Source organism: Danaus plexippus, assembly GCF_018135715.1.
Source record: "Danaus plexippus chromosome 22 unlocalized genomic scaffold, MEX_DaPlex mxdp_27, whole genome shotgun sequence".
NCBI classification, from domain to species: Eukaryota; Metazoa; Arthropoda; class Insecta; order Lepidoptera; family Nymphalidae; genus Danaus; species Danaus plexippus.
The window spans coordinates 2,608,621-2,627,449 of NW_026869855.1; the positions used below are offsets into that span (position 1 = coordinate 2,608,621).

Sequence of the window (18,829 nt, forward strand, 5' to 3'; positions counted from 1 at the left end):
AACGTTATGGCTAAATGTATACAGCGTTAGTTTTCTAGAATTGTATATTAAATTTCATTAATATACACGAAATATTTATACTAACACTATTCTATTATCAGCAAAGAAATCAACAAGCCTTGAGCTAGACTTAAAAAAATCTATACTTAATAATATCAATAGTACGAAATTACTTAACATAATCAATCAATATATACTACGTGCATATTAATTTAGATATATCAATACATAAATAAAAGTATTTCTCAATTATAATATGAGCTTAATGTAATAATGTCAGCGTTGTCGGAGTCAGCTGTTAGAAACCAAAGCTTTACATATCGCGATAGTCACGCACGCCTTGTTTTTATAAAACGGAATTATTCAATGTGAATGTAGCATATTTCTATCACTCATGACAGAGTATATTATAACAGAGGCATATTGATGTAAATGAGGTCGTATAACGATGTTATTTATTTAGATTCAGGAAATATACTATATTTGTTAAAAAAAAAAAGAAAACGGATTTGTTTAATGGTTAATGAAAAAAAATTTATTAAAGATCTACAATCTCAAAACAAATCAAAATTATTACTATCTAAATAGCCAGCGTAATTCAGATAATTTTACTTATCATATATTCCTTTATGAAGATATATTTAATTTTATGTTTGTCAACATTAGTTAGTCTGTGTGTATCCCTTGACAGCACGCGTCGACCGTGAGCGGATTTCATAACAGGATTTTATAACAGTATATTGTGTAGGAGAGAATATTTTTATTAATATCATTTTATAATTGAGATCATATTAAAAATATTATATATATATTGTTGGATACATTCCTGGAACGTGCGTCGAAGGTAGCCCTAGTAGGTTCGTTACAAATTTGGTTAGGTAGAGAGAAAAGCTTGGACAGTGGAGGTGAGCGTTTACCGCCCGTTAGATAGGGGCCTTAGACCTACACCTGGGTCGCAAGTCCCAGGAACTGTTGAAACTCCTCTCCCTGCAACGCGATGGACCCGGCACCCGCACGGTGAATCCATGGAATGCTGAGAGGTTTCGTCTCTGTCATTTAATTTAACACCTAATTATAATTGTGTTATAAATGTTACTTGATAATTAAAATGTTACTTATGGATACATTTTTAAAACATGTTGCACTTATATGTAGAGGGTAGATTGAAAAAAATATTATTTTTATTTTTAATTCTATACTTAGAAGTCAGTGAAGTTATCGATTATAATAATAGTAAAAGAGATAAATGAAACCAATGTTTTTCGAATAACTTGGCGTATTTTATTATTTTCATAAACTACATACTCCAGATGTTTGTGATCACGGGCAGATACACGTAATCCGAAAAATATAAATTTCATTTAAATGAATACTCGCATAAATCTTACGACATGAAAGTAAGTAGTCTTTTTCTATATTAAAATAAAAGGCACTCTACACACAGCGCGTGTCCACTGCGATTGCTTTGCGCAGTTATAATTAGTTTACGCTATACTCTATCTACCCTCCAAAACTCTACCCTACCGATTTTGTAGTACAAGAGACGGTTTTTTTTTACAAAAATTCAAACAGAAATTATTTTCGTAAATCCAAGAGAAAAAAAAAGACTTAAATTAAAAACTATTTTTTTTTCTTATATTACATTAACAGAAATAAACGAAATTTGTTTCCAATACGAAATAGTTTTAATTTTAACAGGTATTTAGTTTATTGCAATTGTTCGTTGTAAATAAAATAATTCTAATTTAATATTATTAGTTAAATAAAACAAAAATTCAAAATTATGTAGAAATATAAGTTGTTATCCACTACAGCTTTATTTAGTTCTATAAGAAGTTAAAATCTTTAAAGTTTCCATGATTTTATGATTTTATTCCCTTTTAATCAGAAAAATATTGGAGTTCAATTGGAAATGAAATTAATATTAAATAAAATATAATTATGTATGAAAAATTTTTTTCTCGAATAAGTTAGATAAAGATTCACACATACACAATATGTATATATATATATATATATAGTGTAGTGTTAATGTGTAGTGTTTTGCACATAATTGTTTAGTGAATTGTATATTGTTATATATTGAAAATATCGATTTAAGTAAAAATATAATTCCAAGCAAATCCATTAACAGATCGCATAAAAGTTAATGTTGCTTAATTTCTGGTTGTAAATAAGATGTAAAGTTGAAGAAAAATTAACTAGTGGTAATTTATTAAAATTTCCAATTGTAATCAGCTCTTAGACTACATTTTTAGGGTGCGGGCAACCCCTTCATTAGCATTTTAAAACGAGGGCCACTCAATGCATTGAAATCCATCTAAAACACTTTATACACAATGAAATAGAGTTCAAAATTGCAAGTAACTATAGCTTTTTATCAATACCTTAAGGGTTGTGCATTCGGTTTTATAAAAGATTTATATGGGTCATAGCAATTTTATTTACATGACAGATTGTGTTAGATAATGCTTTATTGTCATAAATTTTTCTTTTAATTCTATTGTTAGAATGATAGGTGTCATTCTATTGTAATGTGGCACTGATAAGTTTTGATACGCCACATAAAGCTTTGACAGAGCTGGAAAAAAGAAAAGATTACTTATTCAACTATTGCAAAAAAATATTTTTATTACTAAAATGGATTTACACAAAAGCTACGTAATATTAAGTGTCAAAGAACAAAGTATTAATTAAAACATTCAAAAATTGAGTATACGAATAATTTTGTTAGAAGGCTTCAATAGGATTAAAAATTAAGTATTATGAAATGGGAAAAGCATTTCTGCAGATATTAGATAAATAGAAAGTTTTAATCATTTCCTAGTTAAACTCTATTAATACGCTTGTAGCTGTGCGAATGCACTTTTGGCAAGACCTGCTTCCTCATTACAGTGGCATGTTGATAATTCGAATCTGTCGTCCTAAATTGAACTCTAAGATCTAAGCTTTAAGTTCTTTTTGAATAGACGAATAAACTATTGACATTTATTATTTGACACGTGGATTTTCTTGGATAAGAATACCAGTTGACACACAATTCTAACAGATGTGTGTTGATATTTGTAATGTTCAGACGTCGCTCGATTAATATATCAAAAGTGAAAGTTCACAGTGATTTAATATTATTTTGAAGATGAATACAAAGAAAAGTAAGAGTAAAAATAAATCTAAACCAATTCAGGTTGAAGAAAATAATATCATTTTAAATGAAAATCAGGATACGAATCTTAAGACTAGTAACCCAGCGGAAGACAACATAGGTGTTTCAGATAATAATACGACAGAAGATGTTCCCAAAAAGCCAAAAAGAACAAAAGGTAAAAAAAAGCAAAATATATTAGTAGAAGATAATAAAATAACAGAAAAAGAAAGCGCTCCTAAACATCAAGAATTAAGTATACAAAATATAGAAGATTCTGAGGAATTAATAAAGGAAGCTCAAATTGTACATAAGAAGAAAAGCAAGACTAAACATCCTAGTGCACAGTTCAAGACAGATGGAATAAATTTATGTGCACCGGTTGAAGAATCTTGTATAAAAGAAGTACTCAGTGTTCCTATTATAGAGGTGGATTCGAATGAAAGTACAAATGTAACCACTACTAAAGAGATTTCTTCCCAAAAAAAGAAGAAAAAAAAGAAAAATAGACACGATTCTGAAAAATCTGACCAGAATAGCCAGGCAAGCTGTACCCTAGCTTTTCAAAAACTTATCCAATCTTCTGATCATGATGAAATCTCAGACTCAGAGAAAATAAATGAGGTAACGGAATCAGAAAAAAATACAGAAGCTGTTTCAAATATATCTTCTAACATTATAGTTGAAAACAATTCAGAACAATCATCAAAAGATGTTATAAATTCTGAGGTTTTAAAACCTAAAAAGAAAAATAAAAAAGGAAAAAAGCATCCACCTATAGAACATCCCGAGGCTGAAATTGAAAACAAAGAATCCCATCCAACAAAAGATGAACACGAAGATAAGAATTTAAACGACAACACCAGTTTTATAGAAGTTAGTCCAAAACCAAAAGCTAAAATAATCAAACCTGTTGAAAGTAAACGGAAGGTAAAGAGAAATTTACAGGAATTAAAGAATGAGAGCGTTTCGGATCCATCAACTGAATGTGTAATTCTTGATTATAAAAGAAAAGATACAACTTTACAGACAAAAGATAAAGATATAATCGAAGCTAATATTGATGATAATATAAAAATTGACAAAGAACTTAAAGACCAAGATATTTCATTTAAGAATTCATCTGGATCAAATTTTAAAGACGGAAACGAAATTTCAGATTTAACACAAACTTGTGAACAATTTACGTCAGAAGAATTAAAATCAGATTTTAGTGATTTTGAAACGGTTACTGGCAAATCCGCTAAAAATAAGAAGAAAAAGAATAAAAATATTCAAGAATCGTCGATAAATAAACCCGAAAACATTAAAGATATTCAACAAAATTTAGAAATTCAGAATGACCCTGATGTAATAAAATCTAAACGTAACGATATAGAAATCGTACCTGATTTTATAGATTATCCTCGGTCTTTGAGTCAATTAGTGGTTGACAATAATAACAACACAATTATTCAAGAAATAAATACACCTGAAGAAGTAAAGCTAGATATTCCTATCTGTAATCCAACACCTGTAATTCAGGGTTCTGGGGAATCACCAGAAGTTCAAATTGTTAAGGAAAATATTAATATCACTGAAATAGATTTAAAAACTCCCAATAAAGTCTCACCTACTGAAAAAACAGATATCAAATCCAAAATGATTGAAGTTAATCGTGATATGGAGGAGCTCAGGCGTTCCATAGAAAGATCTTTAGCAGAACTTACAAATACTGAAAAAACAGAAAATGAAATTGAAAAAGAATTTGAGGAAATATTCCAAAGTCAGTGCCAGGAATCGACTGAAGTGGAAGTCGCAGTTGGCGAAATAAAAACTGCAATTGTTGATAATAATTTATCAGCCCTTAAAATTGAATGCGTAGAGAATGTAGATGAGCCACATAACATGTCTAAATCATGTCCTCTTGAAGAAAAAAATGTAGCATCAGAGGTCAGTGAATCTAAAGATGCATCTCAAAATTCTAAATTTAACATACAAATTGTTGCGCCAGTGTGCCCAGCACGTAAAGAAAAAGGTAAAGGCAAATCAAAGAAAAAGGCTATACAAAGTAATTCCAGTACTCAAACTAGTACTCCAAATACATCAACAAGTGGAACAGGTGCTGTTGCAAAGAGTTCAGATACCAAAGAGCAGAAATCAAAAAAAGAAGAGAAGTCAAATCAAAAATCTGATGATACAGAAAGAAAAGACAAAGCGAAGAAGAGAACAGCAGAAGAAAATGATGGTAGTGACTTTCAAGACAAAAAGAGGTCTTTAACTTTAGATTTAAATTATGAACCTATCGAAAAATTTGAAGACGCTTTGACTTCAAGCGCGGATGACGTCAATCAAACTTTTGATCTTATCGCGAACGATACAAGTACAATTCCAGGTACTTCCATATATCAAAATAATCCAGAAATAAATATAATAGCACCCACAGAGTACACAGAAGTTGAAGAAAAAGAAAAGCAAAAAGAAAAAAAGAAGCAAAAAGAAAGACCAGTTTCACAGCCAAAAAACTTATTAGGCCCCACCAACATTCCTGTACAATCGAATAAATGTGATTATAAAAAGGAAAAATTAAAAAAACCTGACTGTATACAAGCCAAAGTAAAAGTAAAGGATTCTGTTGACATTAAAAAAGAATCAAAGGAACGAGCGGAAACAAGGAGAGACAAAACAGGAGAACTTTTAGATAAAAATAATCAAAATAAACCTTTCCTTCATACAAATGAAGACTTGGTTTACAAATATAATTTTAGGAAAGTATTCCTTCAAAGCGTGTGTAACGTTTGCCAAAAGGAATTAAAACAACGAATTCCTTGTCCATTCTGTTCCTTGGTTTTTTATTGCAGTTCGAAGCATAAAGATGAAAACTGGCCACAACATCAACCACTTTGTTTCGCCGTGTCTACTATTGCCCATTTAAAAGGTAGTTATATTTTCATACAAACAATATTTTAGTAAACTTGCCACATCGTATCCGATAAATCGAATTAATATTTTTGCTAACAAAAAAGTACTGAAATATTTTTGGTTTCAGATCAAAAACATATTTACGCGGACTTGAAAAACATAACCGGCCAGGAATACCGAATTTTAAGAATGCAAATAATTTTATCTTGCGAAAAGATATTAAAAAGAAACTTACTGGCCTGGGAACAGGAGGCACTTCTTTATCCTAGAATCTGCGCAGACGTTTGCTGTAGGGAATGGCGGCAAGAGAAGCTTACTGATTGTGTGAATTGTGGACAGGTAACATTTATACATACAAGTTTAGACCTGCTCTTTACTGAAGTATTGTTTCTATTTGCCAGATAAAATAAGTATTATTTTGTATTTCACATCCATCCTATGATAATTTGCCAGAAATCAATTTTGTTAAAACCCATAATTCACCTCGTAATTAATAAATATATATAAATATATATATATATATATATACCAAATATATATTTGGTTGTAGGATAAAGTTCCTTTTTTGAGAGAAAAATAATCATTTTATTTATTGTATCAATTTTATCATAGCTATTTTAACTTAACCAGGATCCAATAAAACTGTTTGTCGTCTATCTCTTGTTGTAAAGTAAGGAGATAAAAATTAAACAAAATTATAGCAGTTGGACCTGTATAAGTAGATAATTAAAATTTTTTTTTAGGTTTCATACTGTTCTGACCATCCGGAACATTTGCCTTCATCTCATCAACGTTGGTGCAAATCGTATGCTCTGTATCAAAAATTGGTTTTGCACCATCAGACCTTTGGTAAATTGATGCCAAAGTTGCCAAAGAAAGTGTTCGAAAATTGGCAAATTCCTGATAACATGAACGAAGTTATTGGTTCCATGTATGACGAGAAATTAGGTAAGGACTAAGAGATCATATCTTTTGTAAGAATCAGACATGATGTTCATTAAAACACTATCAAGCATATGAAATGATATCGAAAAAAAAGCTATACGTTGCATAATTTTACGCAAATTAAATTAAAAAATTATATAAGTATAAAATAAATTACATCATCATACAGTTGCGGATGTTCATGGGCGATGGTTTCTACCTTCCATTAAGTAGGCCGTCTGCTGGTTTGTCAACTTTGTTCTAGAAAAATATAATATATTGTGAAAATTACATTGAAAAATAGTACAGTAATATAGTTTGTTCTACATGAAAATCATTATTGTCACTGAACACATCTATAGTGATATGTCATAACTTGTATGTACAAGTAAAGCTTTAAACAAAGGCTTTTTATAAAGAACAGTGAGATTTGCGATCCTTTTTTTACATGTAGATTAGCCTAAGTATAGCTTGTTTTGTTTGCTTGTCTTTGGCCTATATAATGTTATATGTATACTCTTATGAGGATATACGTGAAAGTTTAACACATCAATTGAAGACTCAAGACCTTTATCAGTTATAATTTTTTTTGTGTTATTAAAAGAATTCTTAAAATTTGATATCTCTACTATAAATTATATTGACACAGTTAAATAAATATAAGTCTTATTAATCATTATTTTGTACCAGAATGTTCGTATTCTAAGGTGTGATTAGTCAAATATGATTGTCTCCATACTTGAAGCTCTGCCAAGAACGGATCACTTCATCTTATATAGATTATGTATTTATAACTATTTTATTTATAGTAAACAATAATAATGATTAATATAGTTTTATTCGAGTAAATCGTTAATATTATATGAGTGATTTTATAATTTTAAAACAGTGAGTTACTTTTATTTCGTCTGGAATTTTTTATCTGTTGGAGCAATGGTACAGCTTGAAGGATTATTTTTTAATCTAGCTAAATAATTCATACAATATATATGTATATATATTAAGTGTATAATATGCATAGAAAGATGACATTATTTTTTTTAATAATCACCAATCAGCCCGTTTAAATCGACTATATTTTACGGTCAGAAAATTCTGTGTATCGTTAATATTACGGTTGGTACTATATGCTAATTAAATTATGCTTTAATCAGATATCAGTGACATACAGTACGCAACCCTAACACAAATTGCGACTGCGCCGCTAACCACGATGTTTTGCTATCAGCTGTTCATTAAACGACATTTGTCTTTGACAAACGGATTGAAAAAGGTAAATTATATGTTATTCAGATTATAAATAAGACAATTATATGTCAAGTAAAACAAAGACATTCCATATATAAAAGATAGTAGTTGGTTACACTATTTATAACTCAAGAACGGCTGTACAGATTTGGCTGAAAATTTGAGCGGAGGTAGCTTAGAACCAGAAGACTGTCACAGGATACTTTTCGTTACATGCGACTGAAACAGATAAGAAAATTAATAAATTATAAAGTGTGCTTATTTATGGCCTCTGAGGCGTAAAAGGTATACATTTTTAATCCTTAACGCGCTCGGATTCGCGGGGTTACACTAGTATGATATAAAATAAAAAAATATATATTTTATTTAATATGGTATGATTCATATTCCAGAAATCTAGTTTTACTATCCACTCCCTTGGTAACGATCTCCAATCTGAGGCGGATTCTTTGAACAAGTGGGAGACATTTTTCCTCCACCTCCTGTCCGAAGCCAAGGAGCTGCGAGTCGTTCTTATTGACCCGGATCTTAACCATTCTAAGCTACCCTTAGAATTGCTCGGAAAAGTCAAGTTTGTATGACGCTTAATAGATTTTATTTTACACCTTAAGCAAAATTTCTTTCTTTATTATCAATTACATTTTTAAAGTTTTCCAACATTGAGTTCTAATATGATAGAATTTTCTTTTTTTGCAGATTATGCGAAGACTGTCAAATGAACAATCGTCGTCTGCTGTTTGATTTCGAAGATAAGAAAAGTTATGACGAGTATTACTCGAGCAGTGATTTCGTTTTTCCTGACATTGGTAACGTTGATTTGACCTTCAATTTACCTTTAAATAAATTTAAAGTAATTGGACAATATATGCCCTTATTTTTTTATCATTTAAATTATGTTTGAAGTACTTTTAAACGAGAACAAAAAGTAAAAGAGAATTTGTCTATTAATATTTATTGGAATTGTTTGAAGCTAGCAAAAGTGTAAGCCTAACGCTAGTTGCACTCCCTTTTTTTTATTGCGTGTCGAAATAATTTATGCATACTTTCTTATTTGGTGAAGGAAAATAAGGAGAGTTATGCTGGATTTCCGTCCTGAAAAAGACGCAATGCCAACTAAAATCCCACAAATGTCCCATGCGACGCTCTGCTAACTAACTAACGTACTACAGTCTCCCATAGACGTAGGCGTGCCATCCAAGTGGAATAAAAAAGCCTGATCAATTTACCTTTACTCACCTTTTAAGATTTTTTTTGTGCAATTTCTATTTATAGTAGCTACATTTCTTTCCAGTGTGTGCCTTCAACCCAAAGATTCAACGTTCTTCCACCTATATTAAGGACGTTTGGCCGTCTACTATAAAATATATTCTGAAACAAAAGATTCCATTTATTATCACATCGAGCACTCTAGAGGAACTCAAACAAGATTTGGGACGTATAAAAGAGATTTCGACTTCCTACGACGTGATATCCAATCCAATATCCAATCCCTTCGCAAGTATTAGACCAGATAGAAACTTCATCACGGACCACGAGGCGCCCTTGATTTTTAAAAATCATTTCTATAGCATACTGTGTGGAGCCTAGTTATGCATGCTGTGTTGTTTTGAAATAAATTATAGAATTTTATTTGTTATTTTTTTTTTACATATATAATTTTCATTATGAAACAGTGCTATGATAAAAAAAGTGATATAATTTAGCTGTTAGTACTTACTTACATGTAGGAAAAAATATAAAAATAAAATGTATAGAGAGGAAATATTCTATTCTGATTAAGAACTTTCTTAAGCGTTCAATTTTAACGGTTTTAATTAAAAATCAATTATTGTTTATAGCTACCAAAACTGCTTTTTAGTTTCCTCAAAACTTTTATTTGATGTATGAAGTGTAAGCGGGGATTACTACGTTAATTTTATTTTCTTTATACGACTGTCTGTTTTAGTTTAACTAAATTATGACTCATGTAAATATGGGATCAAAGAGAATAATTAGTAAGCATGTATAGTCGAATCGAAGAAATGGCTCTGAAGATAATCTTTTAGAAGGAAACTAAGGTTGCCATATCGTGAAGATGATCACCCTCACATATGTTGCTTAGAATGAGACGGCTAGATCGTGGAGGCTGGGTTATAGATTGCGGTGTTAAGGATTGCATGACTACAACGTAGCATTTTTTGTTCATTGTGCGCAGAGCCTCTTCGCGCGGAAGAAGTGAAATTTCGTAATATTTGAATGGAAACAGGAAGGGGTAGAAATTGATTTTTAAGGATTACTTGGTGTTTCTTTAAGAAAAACTTTATCAACATTACTTACAAGTCACAAATATCAGATGAGTGAGGGAATAACAAATGAACAAACGTCATCTCAATATTATTAGTAGTCTGAAATGATTTTTTTTTATCGCACCACAACAAAGTGAGAGCCTTTTTATGTATGTAAAATTGAATTGTACTGAAATCGATAAAATTGACAATGAAAATTTGTATATAACTTTGACTTATTTAATGGATGTTTCGAGTGTACTTTTTTTTCATCTTCTATAATTTTCATTATTAATTAACTAAACAAAATAAGCGATTATTTTCTATAACTTCATTCAGCAGGAAGAATGTCTGTGATCTTTGTTGTAGAGCGTTTGATATGATATCGGATCAAATAGGTTTTTTATTTTTTCCAGCAACTCACCTCGTATAAATGTTTAATAATATTAATTAATTTATTTATAAAAACAAAATTATTATATAATAACTTTTTATTGACACATTAGGAAGGCCACAGATTAAAAATTTTGTTTTTGTGTAACATATTTTTATATTTTTCATTCTAGCAACTGAACAGATGTATTGATTATTCAATTATCTGTATACATTTTAACGGATTTTAACGAACAAACACAGCTATTTATGTAATGTTTTATATTAGAGAAATACATTAACTGGTGTCACTTGAAACAGGATTGAGCTTTTATAGATGCTCCACAAACACAGACATACAGTTGTTTTAAGTAACCTAATAATATTATTCTATGCATTATTTTTCTAAAATTTAAATATTCATATGAATATAAAAATACCACTTTAATGTTGTTTTATATATTGTATAATATACTTAAGTATCCTATTTTTTATTTTATTCTAAAATTCTTGAGCTTTTAACTAATATATATAATTGATACAATGATTTTAATTCAATATGATCATTTATTACCACATGTTTGTATTGACAAACTACTAACGAAGTGTTTTGTACACGACAATATCAACGTTCTATATGAACGAAAAACTTTAAATGCTCCGTATGTAATGTGATGTAAATTTCAAAGAATATTTTGTGTCACCCAAAAACGATTTTAATTTCAATAATGATTTTTTTCTATTTTATTGCCTTTAAATTATAGTACAAATAGTTTTATTAAATCGGAAGGTTATTTTAGCAAATTATTGTTGTTTTGAGAGTGTATTTTTGACGTTAATGAATATTTAGTCTTTATATATTATTGTCATAATTTATTTCTTACAAACTATATTATTTTTTATAAATATATGATATAATATGATCGACGTTTTCAGTTTCTTTGGTGTGAATATTGTACGTCTCTGTGTTGATCTCTTCCTTCCGTTGAGTGATTTCTTCATTAATTTCAGAATATCTTGTTAAGTCAGTGCCGAGGTCAAGATCTGTAAAATCATTTTGTGAGAATGTTCCTTCAGTTGGTATAGAATATTTTTCACTGGACGTGATCAGCTTGCTGCTATAACCACTTCCAGTTGATTGTGAATTTTTAAATTCTTTATATTCATTGATATATGTTGATTTCGTTTCTTCTACAGCGTCATTCTTGTTGGAAGCTTTATCTATATATTGTTCGTTTTCCATTGCTTCCATACTAATGTGTGATGCAGAGAATTCATCAGCATCATTTGTAGTTTTTATAAAATGTAAATTGCGTATACTGTCTACGCTTCGGTCTGTAACAAGTATTTCATTCGATAAAACATTTGCAGTTAAATTATCCATTATTTCTAATGTAATTAAACCTTCAGACGTAGCTTCCGTAAGCGTTGATTCATCCAAAAAATCGCTTGGGGTGGTTATTTCTGGAGTATTAAGTTCTATTCTAGGAGAAAATATCTCACTGCTAAAGTTTTCGTTTTCAGTTGATAGAGTAACATCATTGGATTCAAGGAACTGTGTTGTTGAAATCTTCATTTTATTCGGCACATAATTAGCGTTACTGTTATCGCTGTTTATAGTAAAATTATGCTTTTTATTTCCATGTTTAGGTATAATTAGATAATCATCTTTAATGTCTGTACTATCCGTGTAATAAGAGGGTGTTAAAGTGTTTACATCTGTGAAATTATAATCAAAAACTATCAAGTAGTTGGATTCATCTTGACCAGAATTAAACACTTCGTTACGATATGATTTATTTGGTATAAATTCGTCATCATCTTCAAAATCGTCTAAACTTTCTTCAGTAGTACTACGTTCGTCTGTATATGGTATAAACTGGATTGTTGAATTACTTTTTGTGTTATCAATTGCAACATAATCTTTATTACTTTTGTTTGATGTGCGTAAGTTATTGAAGTCATTGACAATTATAAAGTAATCATTTTCTGTATCCGTTACCCTTTTAGACTCGATGGCTTCAAAAGTATCTTTTTCGGTGTAATTATTATCAATTACTATTATATAATCGGAGCTTTCATCTTGATCAGATAGCTTATCTTTCGTTGCCGGCATTTCAATTGTATTTTCATCGTAATAATCGTATTCTGTATCTTGGTAAGCGTCGGTTATATTTTCTAGTGAACTTTTTACAATCATATTACTTGTTGATTTTGTTGTTAGTGGCTGTTCTAGTGAATTATTATATTTCGTTAATCTGTCTTCATAATTGTCTCTAACAATTATCAAATAGTCATCATCGATATTTGCATTAGTTGTATCCTGTTTAAAAGTGTCATTGGTTGTTGAATTATCAATAATTATAAGGTAATCATCGGTAATTTCATCTGCATTAGGAACATTGTCATCACTATATGAATCTTCTTCCGTTGTAATAAAATTTTGGGATACCATATTTGTAGTAATTTCTGTAGATGTTTCTGGTGTAAAATCTTCTTTATCATGTAAAGTTGTCAGACTTTGCTCAAAGGTAAAATCATAGTTGACTTTTAAATATTCTGTAAAATCTATTTCTTCATAATAAGCGCTTTGTGTTGTTTCATCGGTAAAGGTAAAGTCGTAATTTGTCGAACTTTCCTTTAAAAGAATATCTTCACTTTCTAAAATTTTTCTATTTCCTTGCGACATAAACTTGAAAAGATTTTTATTTTCATTATTGACTGCGTTGCTACTTTTTTTAGATCGTTGCGTATATTTTGCTACATTAGGTCCGAGTATCGTCTCCACGTAGTTATAAAGTTTCTTACATTTGTCAACAGTATTCACATCATTTGAGCTGCCCCATATTATTAAACCAGATGCTTTCGACTGGTACAGTGTGTTGAGAGCTATTGAAAGGTCTTCCTGAAATTTTGATAGAGAAAAATTATATATTTTAATTCGTGATCACAATTGGACGTATAGTTTAATATAAGAAATCAACCTGACTAAAAAACTCAGCGTCTCTATATCTAAACCAGAAGTACGGCAAAATTGGCGTGTCTTCGAGCCTAACGCGTGCACTCTCTTTTATTCTCCCTTTAATATGAAAGGGAAGTTGTGAATTGGTAAGTTTTTTTGAGCTGTATATAGAAGGAAATAGAGCAGTGCTCTCAGCCCAAAGCCAATAAATACTAAAATAAAAAAAATATTACATTATTTCCGCTGTATTTATAGTATATAATATAAATTTCAGTTAGTATTGGCAGTAAAAGCATTTATTTGTTTTATAATTTAGATTATTCTATCAAAAATCGTTAAAGATTTATTTGCACTTATATTAGTACTTCAGTGTCATTTATTTACTTGTCATTTGCACCTGGGATACTTTTAACACAGTCTTCTTTCATATCCATATCTCTCATATTGAAACAGTGTGGGTATCCATAATAGCCCCACAAGGCGTTAGGTCGCATTTGTTTTGCAAGAACCAGAGTAGATTCCATGAACTTCCTTGCAGCGGTTTCGAAACGAATTGCCGCCTGAAATATAAAATGCTTAGTAATGTTTTATAGTAATAGTTTGTGTGAAATAAGCTTCATTATTTCTATTAGAACAGCATATAACATGGAAAGGGACATGCAGTTCCCTTGTATAATATGTCTTCTTGATGTATTCTAAGTAGGGTTTTGGTTTCAAATTAAACATTTTTAAATTTTATATATATACTTATACTGCAATTAAATTTATGATATTTTTTAAAATCTTAATAGCCTTTGTATTTTAAATCTGTCGGAGTCCTGCATAGTCGGGACATTATTTTATTTTAAAGCAGTTTTTTCCTATTTTGTATGAATTGATTGTATTCTCGGAAAGGCTCTATAAAATGTTTTCCTCATGAATCTATTTCATTAAAGTTCTCTTACCAATAGCATACCTCTTTTTTTATCCACATATTTAGCCACCACGAATGCCTTTCCTTCTCAATTTCAATGGATCTTTTTCTATAGACATCGAGATTGCCGAAGTTTTGATCGAAAACTGGTCTCCACATCTCAAAATCAATTACTCCAACGCCTTGAATAGAAAAATTGTGGTAATTATTAAGTTATTTTGTAGAAATTGGTCAATTAAAAGGATTTCTTCGTGACTTCAGATGCAGGGGAAGGAAGATAAAATCATTTCTTACATTTCAGTTTATAAAATATTTCATCAGGATTAAATACTCCCACTTTCTCCAAAATACTAAAGACGTAAATGACATAAAAGTGTGGAACAAATTTTGCATCTTGATTAGATGGATGAAGGAAAAATTATTGTCTGCTAAAAATACTTTATGATTTTGCGTTTTTCATCTAATGGTTCTTCTCCGTTAGTAGTAAACTTTGTAATTTAATATAGGATTTGATTAAAGAAGAGTGAAATATTAATAAAAATATTGATTTTAGTGTCAATTTGTTTATTTATATTGAACTTAAAATCCAACATCTCTAAGACAGGAAACAATACAATCTATTTATCTTTTATATTTCGCCACATAGATTTTATCTATTTAAAATAATCGTACCATCAAAGAAAGGGTCTGGTATCTTCTCGAGTAATTGTTCTTTGAAAGCAACCAAATGTTCTTGCAGATTCCCCTCCTGAGGTACACCGTTGTTTATAAATTCATATTCTCCGCTGGTATTATTTTTAAAAATGGACGGAAAGTCACCCAGTTCGTACAGAATAGTGATTTTTTCACCGTTGAATCTGTCTCCGTTATTTTGAATGATACCGAATTTTTCATACAATTTATCAAAGGGTATTTTCTTTGAAGCACACTGAAATGTCGGCACGTTCCAGTACACCCGGAACTCTTTTTTAAATTCCTTTACATTCAATTCTGGAGCTTCAATGATGAAGTAACTGTCGCTGAAATAATAAAATTATATTTTTTTAACTCAATTTCTTAACGATATAGTGATATCATAAGAATTCTTTGTGAAAATGTCTTTTGATTATTAACAAGTGTAGCTTAGTTTTCTATAGTGGAGTAAAATTGACAACATAAAAAAAAGAAAATTAAATATTTCGCTTAAACCGCTTGGGTCAGTGAATGACTCAAAAAAAAAAAAATTCAATTGCCTACAAAAATTTTCCTTGAATTTAGTGTCAGGATTCTCAAACACTATATATATATCAATAACTTTGAAGAATCAAAATCCAGGCTACATATTGCGATTGTAGCAGGAGGTCATTAATTTATCACAACTTCATAGTCTCGAAATAAACACAATAATTAAAATAATATTACTCCAACTGTTAGCATTCGTCAGTGGTTTGATAGTGATCCTAGCAGAAGGGTCACCTCTAAAATATAATAGATTGTTTTAAATAATATAATATAATTACTAATTTATAAGAAAATTCGGCCACCGTTTATAAATATATGTTCAGCAAGATACAGAAATAAGCGGAAAAGTTATAAAGGCATATTTACATCAAATATAATTACCTAAATTCTAGTCAAAAATATTTAAAAATTCAATAGCAATATATTATAAGAATTTACAATATAATTGTAAAACTAAAAAAAAAATGTCCAGAATCCAGTAACGGACAAAAAAAACTTTCCATTTTCGTATTAACTTTATTTAGCAACCATTTTTATTTGTATTGCTAGGTTTATATAATGACAATTAATATTTACCTTAAAGTTGCACATTTCCAAATCAAGAAAGCCAGAATCGAGATCCAAGACATACTGACGGATTTACTGCGATTAAACGTTAATAGATTTTATATAGGTACATTTGAATTGACCAACATATGCGATCTATTTCAACTACATTAATGTAACTAACTGTTTGACAGATTATAAATATTTTTTAATTTTTATAAATATTAATTATCTGAAGTTGACGCGCGCAAACTTTACGCTGTTATTATAATTTCAGGCAGATTGAAATATTAGTATTTTGTCATGCAGTGACGAGATAGACACATGACATTGGCGAATTCCATAAGGAAGCGCCACTAACGAAAAAGAAGAAGAAGAGATGGACAGTAAGCCACAAAACTGTCACGCTTTTGTTAAAAGCATTGATTATTACGCCACAGAATGTAAACAAAGCAAAATGTGTGTTTTAGGAAGTTTGATCAAGTAACACTGTTTATAGCGCCCATTGGCCATACTTGACACATCGTTAGAAGTATTGTGAACTAGTACTATACGAGGTATATGGAAAATTTTAGGGTGGCCATTTTGGTTTATTCTTTTATTTTAATACTTTAGTCTCGAATAAAATACTCAGACGTTCTCGAGAGATAGTGACCAACATTCAAAAAATTTAGTGTTGAAGAGTACAAATTTGTTAAAAAAATTAAGTCTAAAATAAACTTACTCTAAAATACAGTAAGCAATAACTTCAATCGAGATTTGAAAATTACATTCTTGATATTATACGTTAAAATGACATTATCATAACAATGTCAGCATTATGTATGTTTCGCTATCACACAGGAAGATGGAAAAATATTTGCCATCCGGAAGTTACCAAACATAAAGATAATTTAATTATTTATAAATAAAATTATTCAAAATTTAATTGATTGCAGAACATTGCAACTATAATTCAATGTCGTGTTATAAATATATATTAACTTTATCTTTGCTTCGCGATATTCGTGTTTATATCTGAAGTAGTAAATAGAAGATTATTTCAGAAGTAGTATCCCATAATGGTATATGGTAGGTCTTTACTGTTGGTTTAAAAAATATAATAAAATGGGTACAAAATTGCCTACCGTTCAAAAAAATCTATGCCAAAAAAAAAAAAAACAGCATATATTCAATTGTTTGTTAAAGATTTATATACCTTAAAATAAATATTGATGAATTTTAACCTTTGCCCTGAATTATTATGATTGTTGAGGACAGTATCAACATTATTTTAAATAAAATGAAAGTATAACTTCTTACTTGAAAACGTTAGGTCCATAACTCTTACTTCGGGTCTTTAAGAAAGACGAATTGTTGACTTTGTATGAAAAGATTTAATAGTATTTTATAGTAAACCTGCCCAATAGCTGGTAAAAAAATAATTTGAATTAAGTTAGTCGTGCTATCAATGAAATCAGGACACCCAAGTACTAAAATTGTTAAAATTACATCAAGTATTAACGCAATTAGAGAAAGAAAACAAAAAAAAAGAGACTAAAATTATCATCATTCCATGGATTCTCCGTGCGATTCCCGGGTCTACCATGTCACAAGGAGAGGAGCTTCAACAGCGCCTGGGACTTGCAATCCAGTTGTAGGTGTAAGGGCCCTATCTAACGCGCGTTCTGGGACTTGCAATCCAGGTGTAAGTGTAAGGGCCCTATCTAACACGCGTTTTAACGCGAGCGTTTACGCTCACCTCCACCGTCCAAGCACCTCTACTTAATCAAATTTGAAACTGGAAACGTATTTGTTAATATATCCGGCAAAATAACGAATAAAATTAAATAAATATCATAAACAAATATAATTGTTAAAATTCTTTTTACATGTACGTTAAAACCAAAACAAAATAAAATGTCATTTACGTATACAATTTCAGACCGGTATTTCTACTAAGCAACCAGTATTTCTACCAAGTCAACTGAATAGAGTAAACAGAACGATTGCTCATTGCTCTGTGCATTTTGCCCGTTAATTTTATTGTGTATTTCGAAATTTAAAGACGAAATTCTTCCTAACATCGACAACTTTTTTTGTCTCGTAATGTTTCTATGTGTCTTCGAACAAACCCGTAATATCAGAGGTCATAACTTTTGATCCGCCAGTAAACAGAAACTAAGACGATTTTCGCGAACCCCGGGTATGTACCTCATAGATAATAGATAATCTCGATCACTTTGCAGCAGCCGTGATCACGGGCAGACGAGCCATTGAAACGTCGACGAGACTCCAGAAGTATGTAGTTTTTTAAAACTAATAAAATACGCGTAGTAATCCGAGAATATTAGTTT

The 18,829-nt window shown here is 30.1% G+C and overlaps 2 protein-coding genes across 4 annotated transcripts; one reads left to right on the forward strand and one right to left on the reverse strand.

Annotated features, from left to right (window-relative positions):
* Positions 1–3,034: 3,034 nt before the first annotated feature.
* Positions 3,035–9,844, forward strand: LOC116773648 (ankyrin repeat domain-containing protein 12). 3 transcript variants are annotated; one of them, XM_032666144.2, is made up of 7 exons: positions 3,038–6,059; positions 6,171–6,382; positions 6,787–6,991; positions 8,122–8,240; positions 8,608–8,786; positions 8,912–9,021; positions 9,507–9,844. In XM_032666144.2, the coding sequence occupies exons 1-7, from the start codon at positions 3,137–3,139 to the stop codon at positions 9,800–9,802; spliced, it is 4,044 nt and encodes a 1,347-aa protein (XP_032522035.2). In that variant the 5' UTR covers positions 3,038–3,136; the 3' UTR covers positions 9,803–9,844. The 3 variants fall into 3 exon arrangements, with proteins under 3 accessions (XP_061384671.1, XP_061384670.1, XP_032522035.2); XM_061528686.1 differs by lacking the exon at positions 9,507–9,844 and having other exon boundaries at positions 3,036–6,059; positions 8,608–8,790; XM_061528687.1 differs by lacking the exons at positions 8,122–8,240; positions 8,608–8,786; positions 8,912–9,021; positions 9,507–9,844 and adding an exon at positions 7,658–7,796 and having other exon boundaries at positions 3,035–6,059.
* A 1,457-nt stretch (positions 9,845–11,301) lies between these two features.
* LOC116773597 (uncharacterized) lies at positions 11,302–17,214 on the reverse strand. Its single transcript, XM_032666079.2, has 6 exons — positions 16,524–17,214; positions 15,399–15,745; positions 14,769–14,908; positions 14,198–14,373; positions 13,836–14,025; positions 11,302–13,756 (listed from the first exon to the last, which is right to left on the reverse strand). The coding sequence occupies exons 1-6, from the start codon at positions 16,574–16,576 to the stop codon at positions 11,744–11,746; spliced, it is 2,919 nt and encodes a 972-aa protein (XP_032521970.2). The 5' UTR covers positions 16,577–17,214; the 3' UTR covers positions 11,302–11,743.
* Between the last annotated feature and the right edge of the window lie 1,615 nt (positions 17,215–18,829).

What these genes read in the sequence shown, in the direction of transcription:
- LOC116773648 (XM_032666144.2), top strand. Translation starts at nt 3,137, where the DNA reads ATGAATACAAAGAAAAGTAAGAGTAAAAATAAATCTAAACCAATTCAG. An exon ending in TGACAAACGGATTGAAAAAG is followed by an intron (nt 8,241 to 8,607) that starts GTAAATTATATG and finishes TTCATATTCCAG; the next exon opens with AAATCTAGTTTTACTATCCA. An exon ending in TTTCGTTTTTCCTGACATTG is followed by an intron (nt 9,022 to 9,506) that starts GTAACGTTGATT and finishes ATTTCTTTCCAG; the next exon opens with TGTGTGCCTTCAACCCAAAG.
- LOC116773597 (XM_032666079.2), bottom strand. Translation starts at nt 16,576, where the DNA reads ATGTCTTGGATCTCGATTCTGGCTTTCTTGATTTGGAAATGTGCAACT. An exon ending in ACCAGACCCTTTCTTTGATG is followed by an intron (nt 14,909 to 15,398) that starts GTACGATTATTT and finishes TTTCTATTCAAG; the next exon opens with GCGTTGGAGTAATTGATTTT. An exon ending in ATATGTGGATAAAAAAAGAG is followed by an intron (nt 14,374 to 14,768) that starts GTATGCTATTGG and finishes TTTATATTTCAG; the next exon opens with GCGGCAATTCGTTTCGAAAC.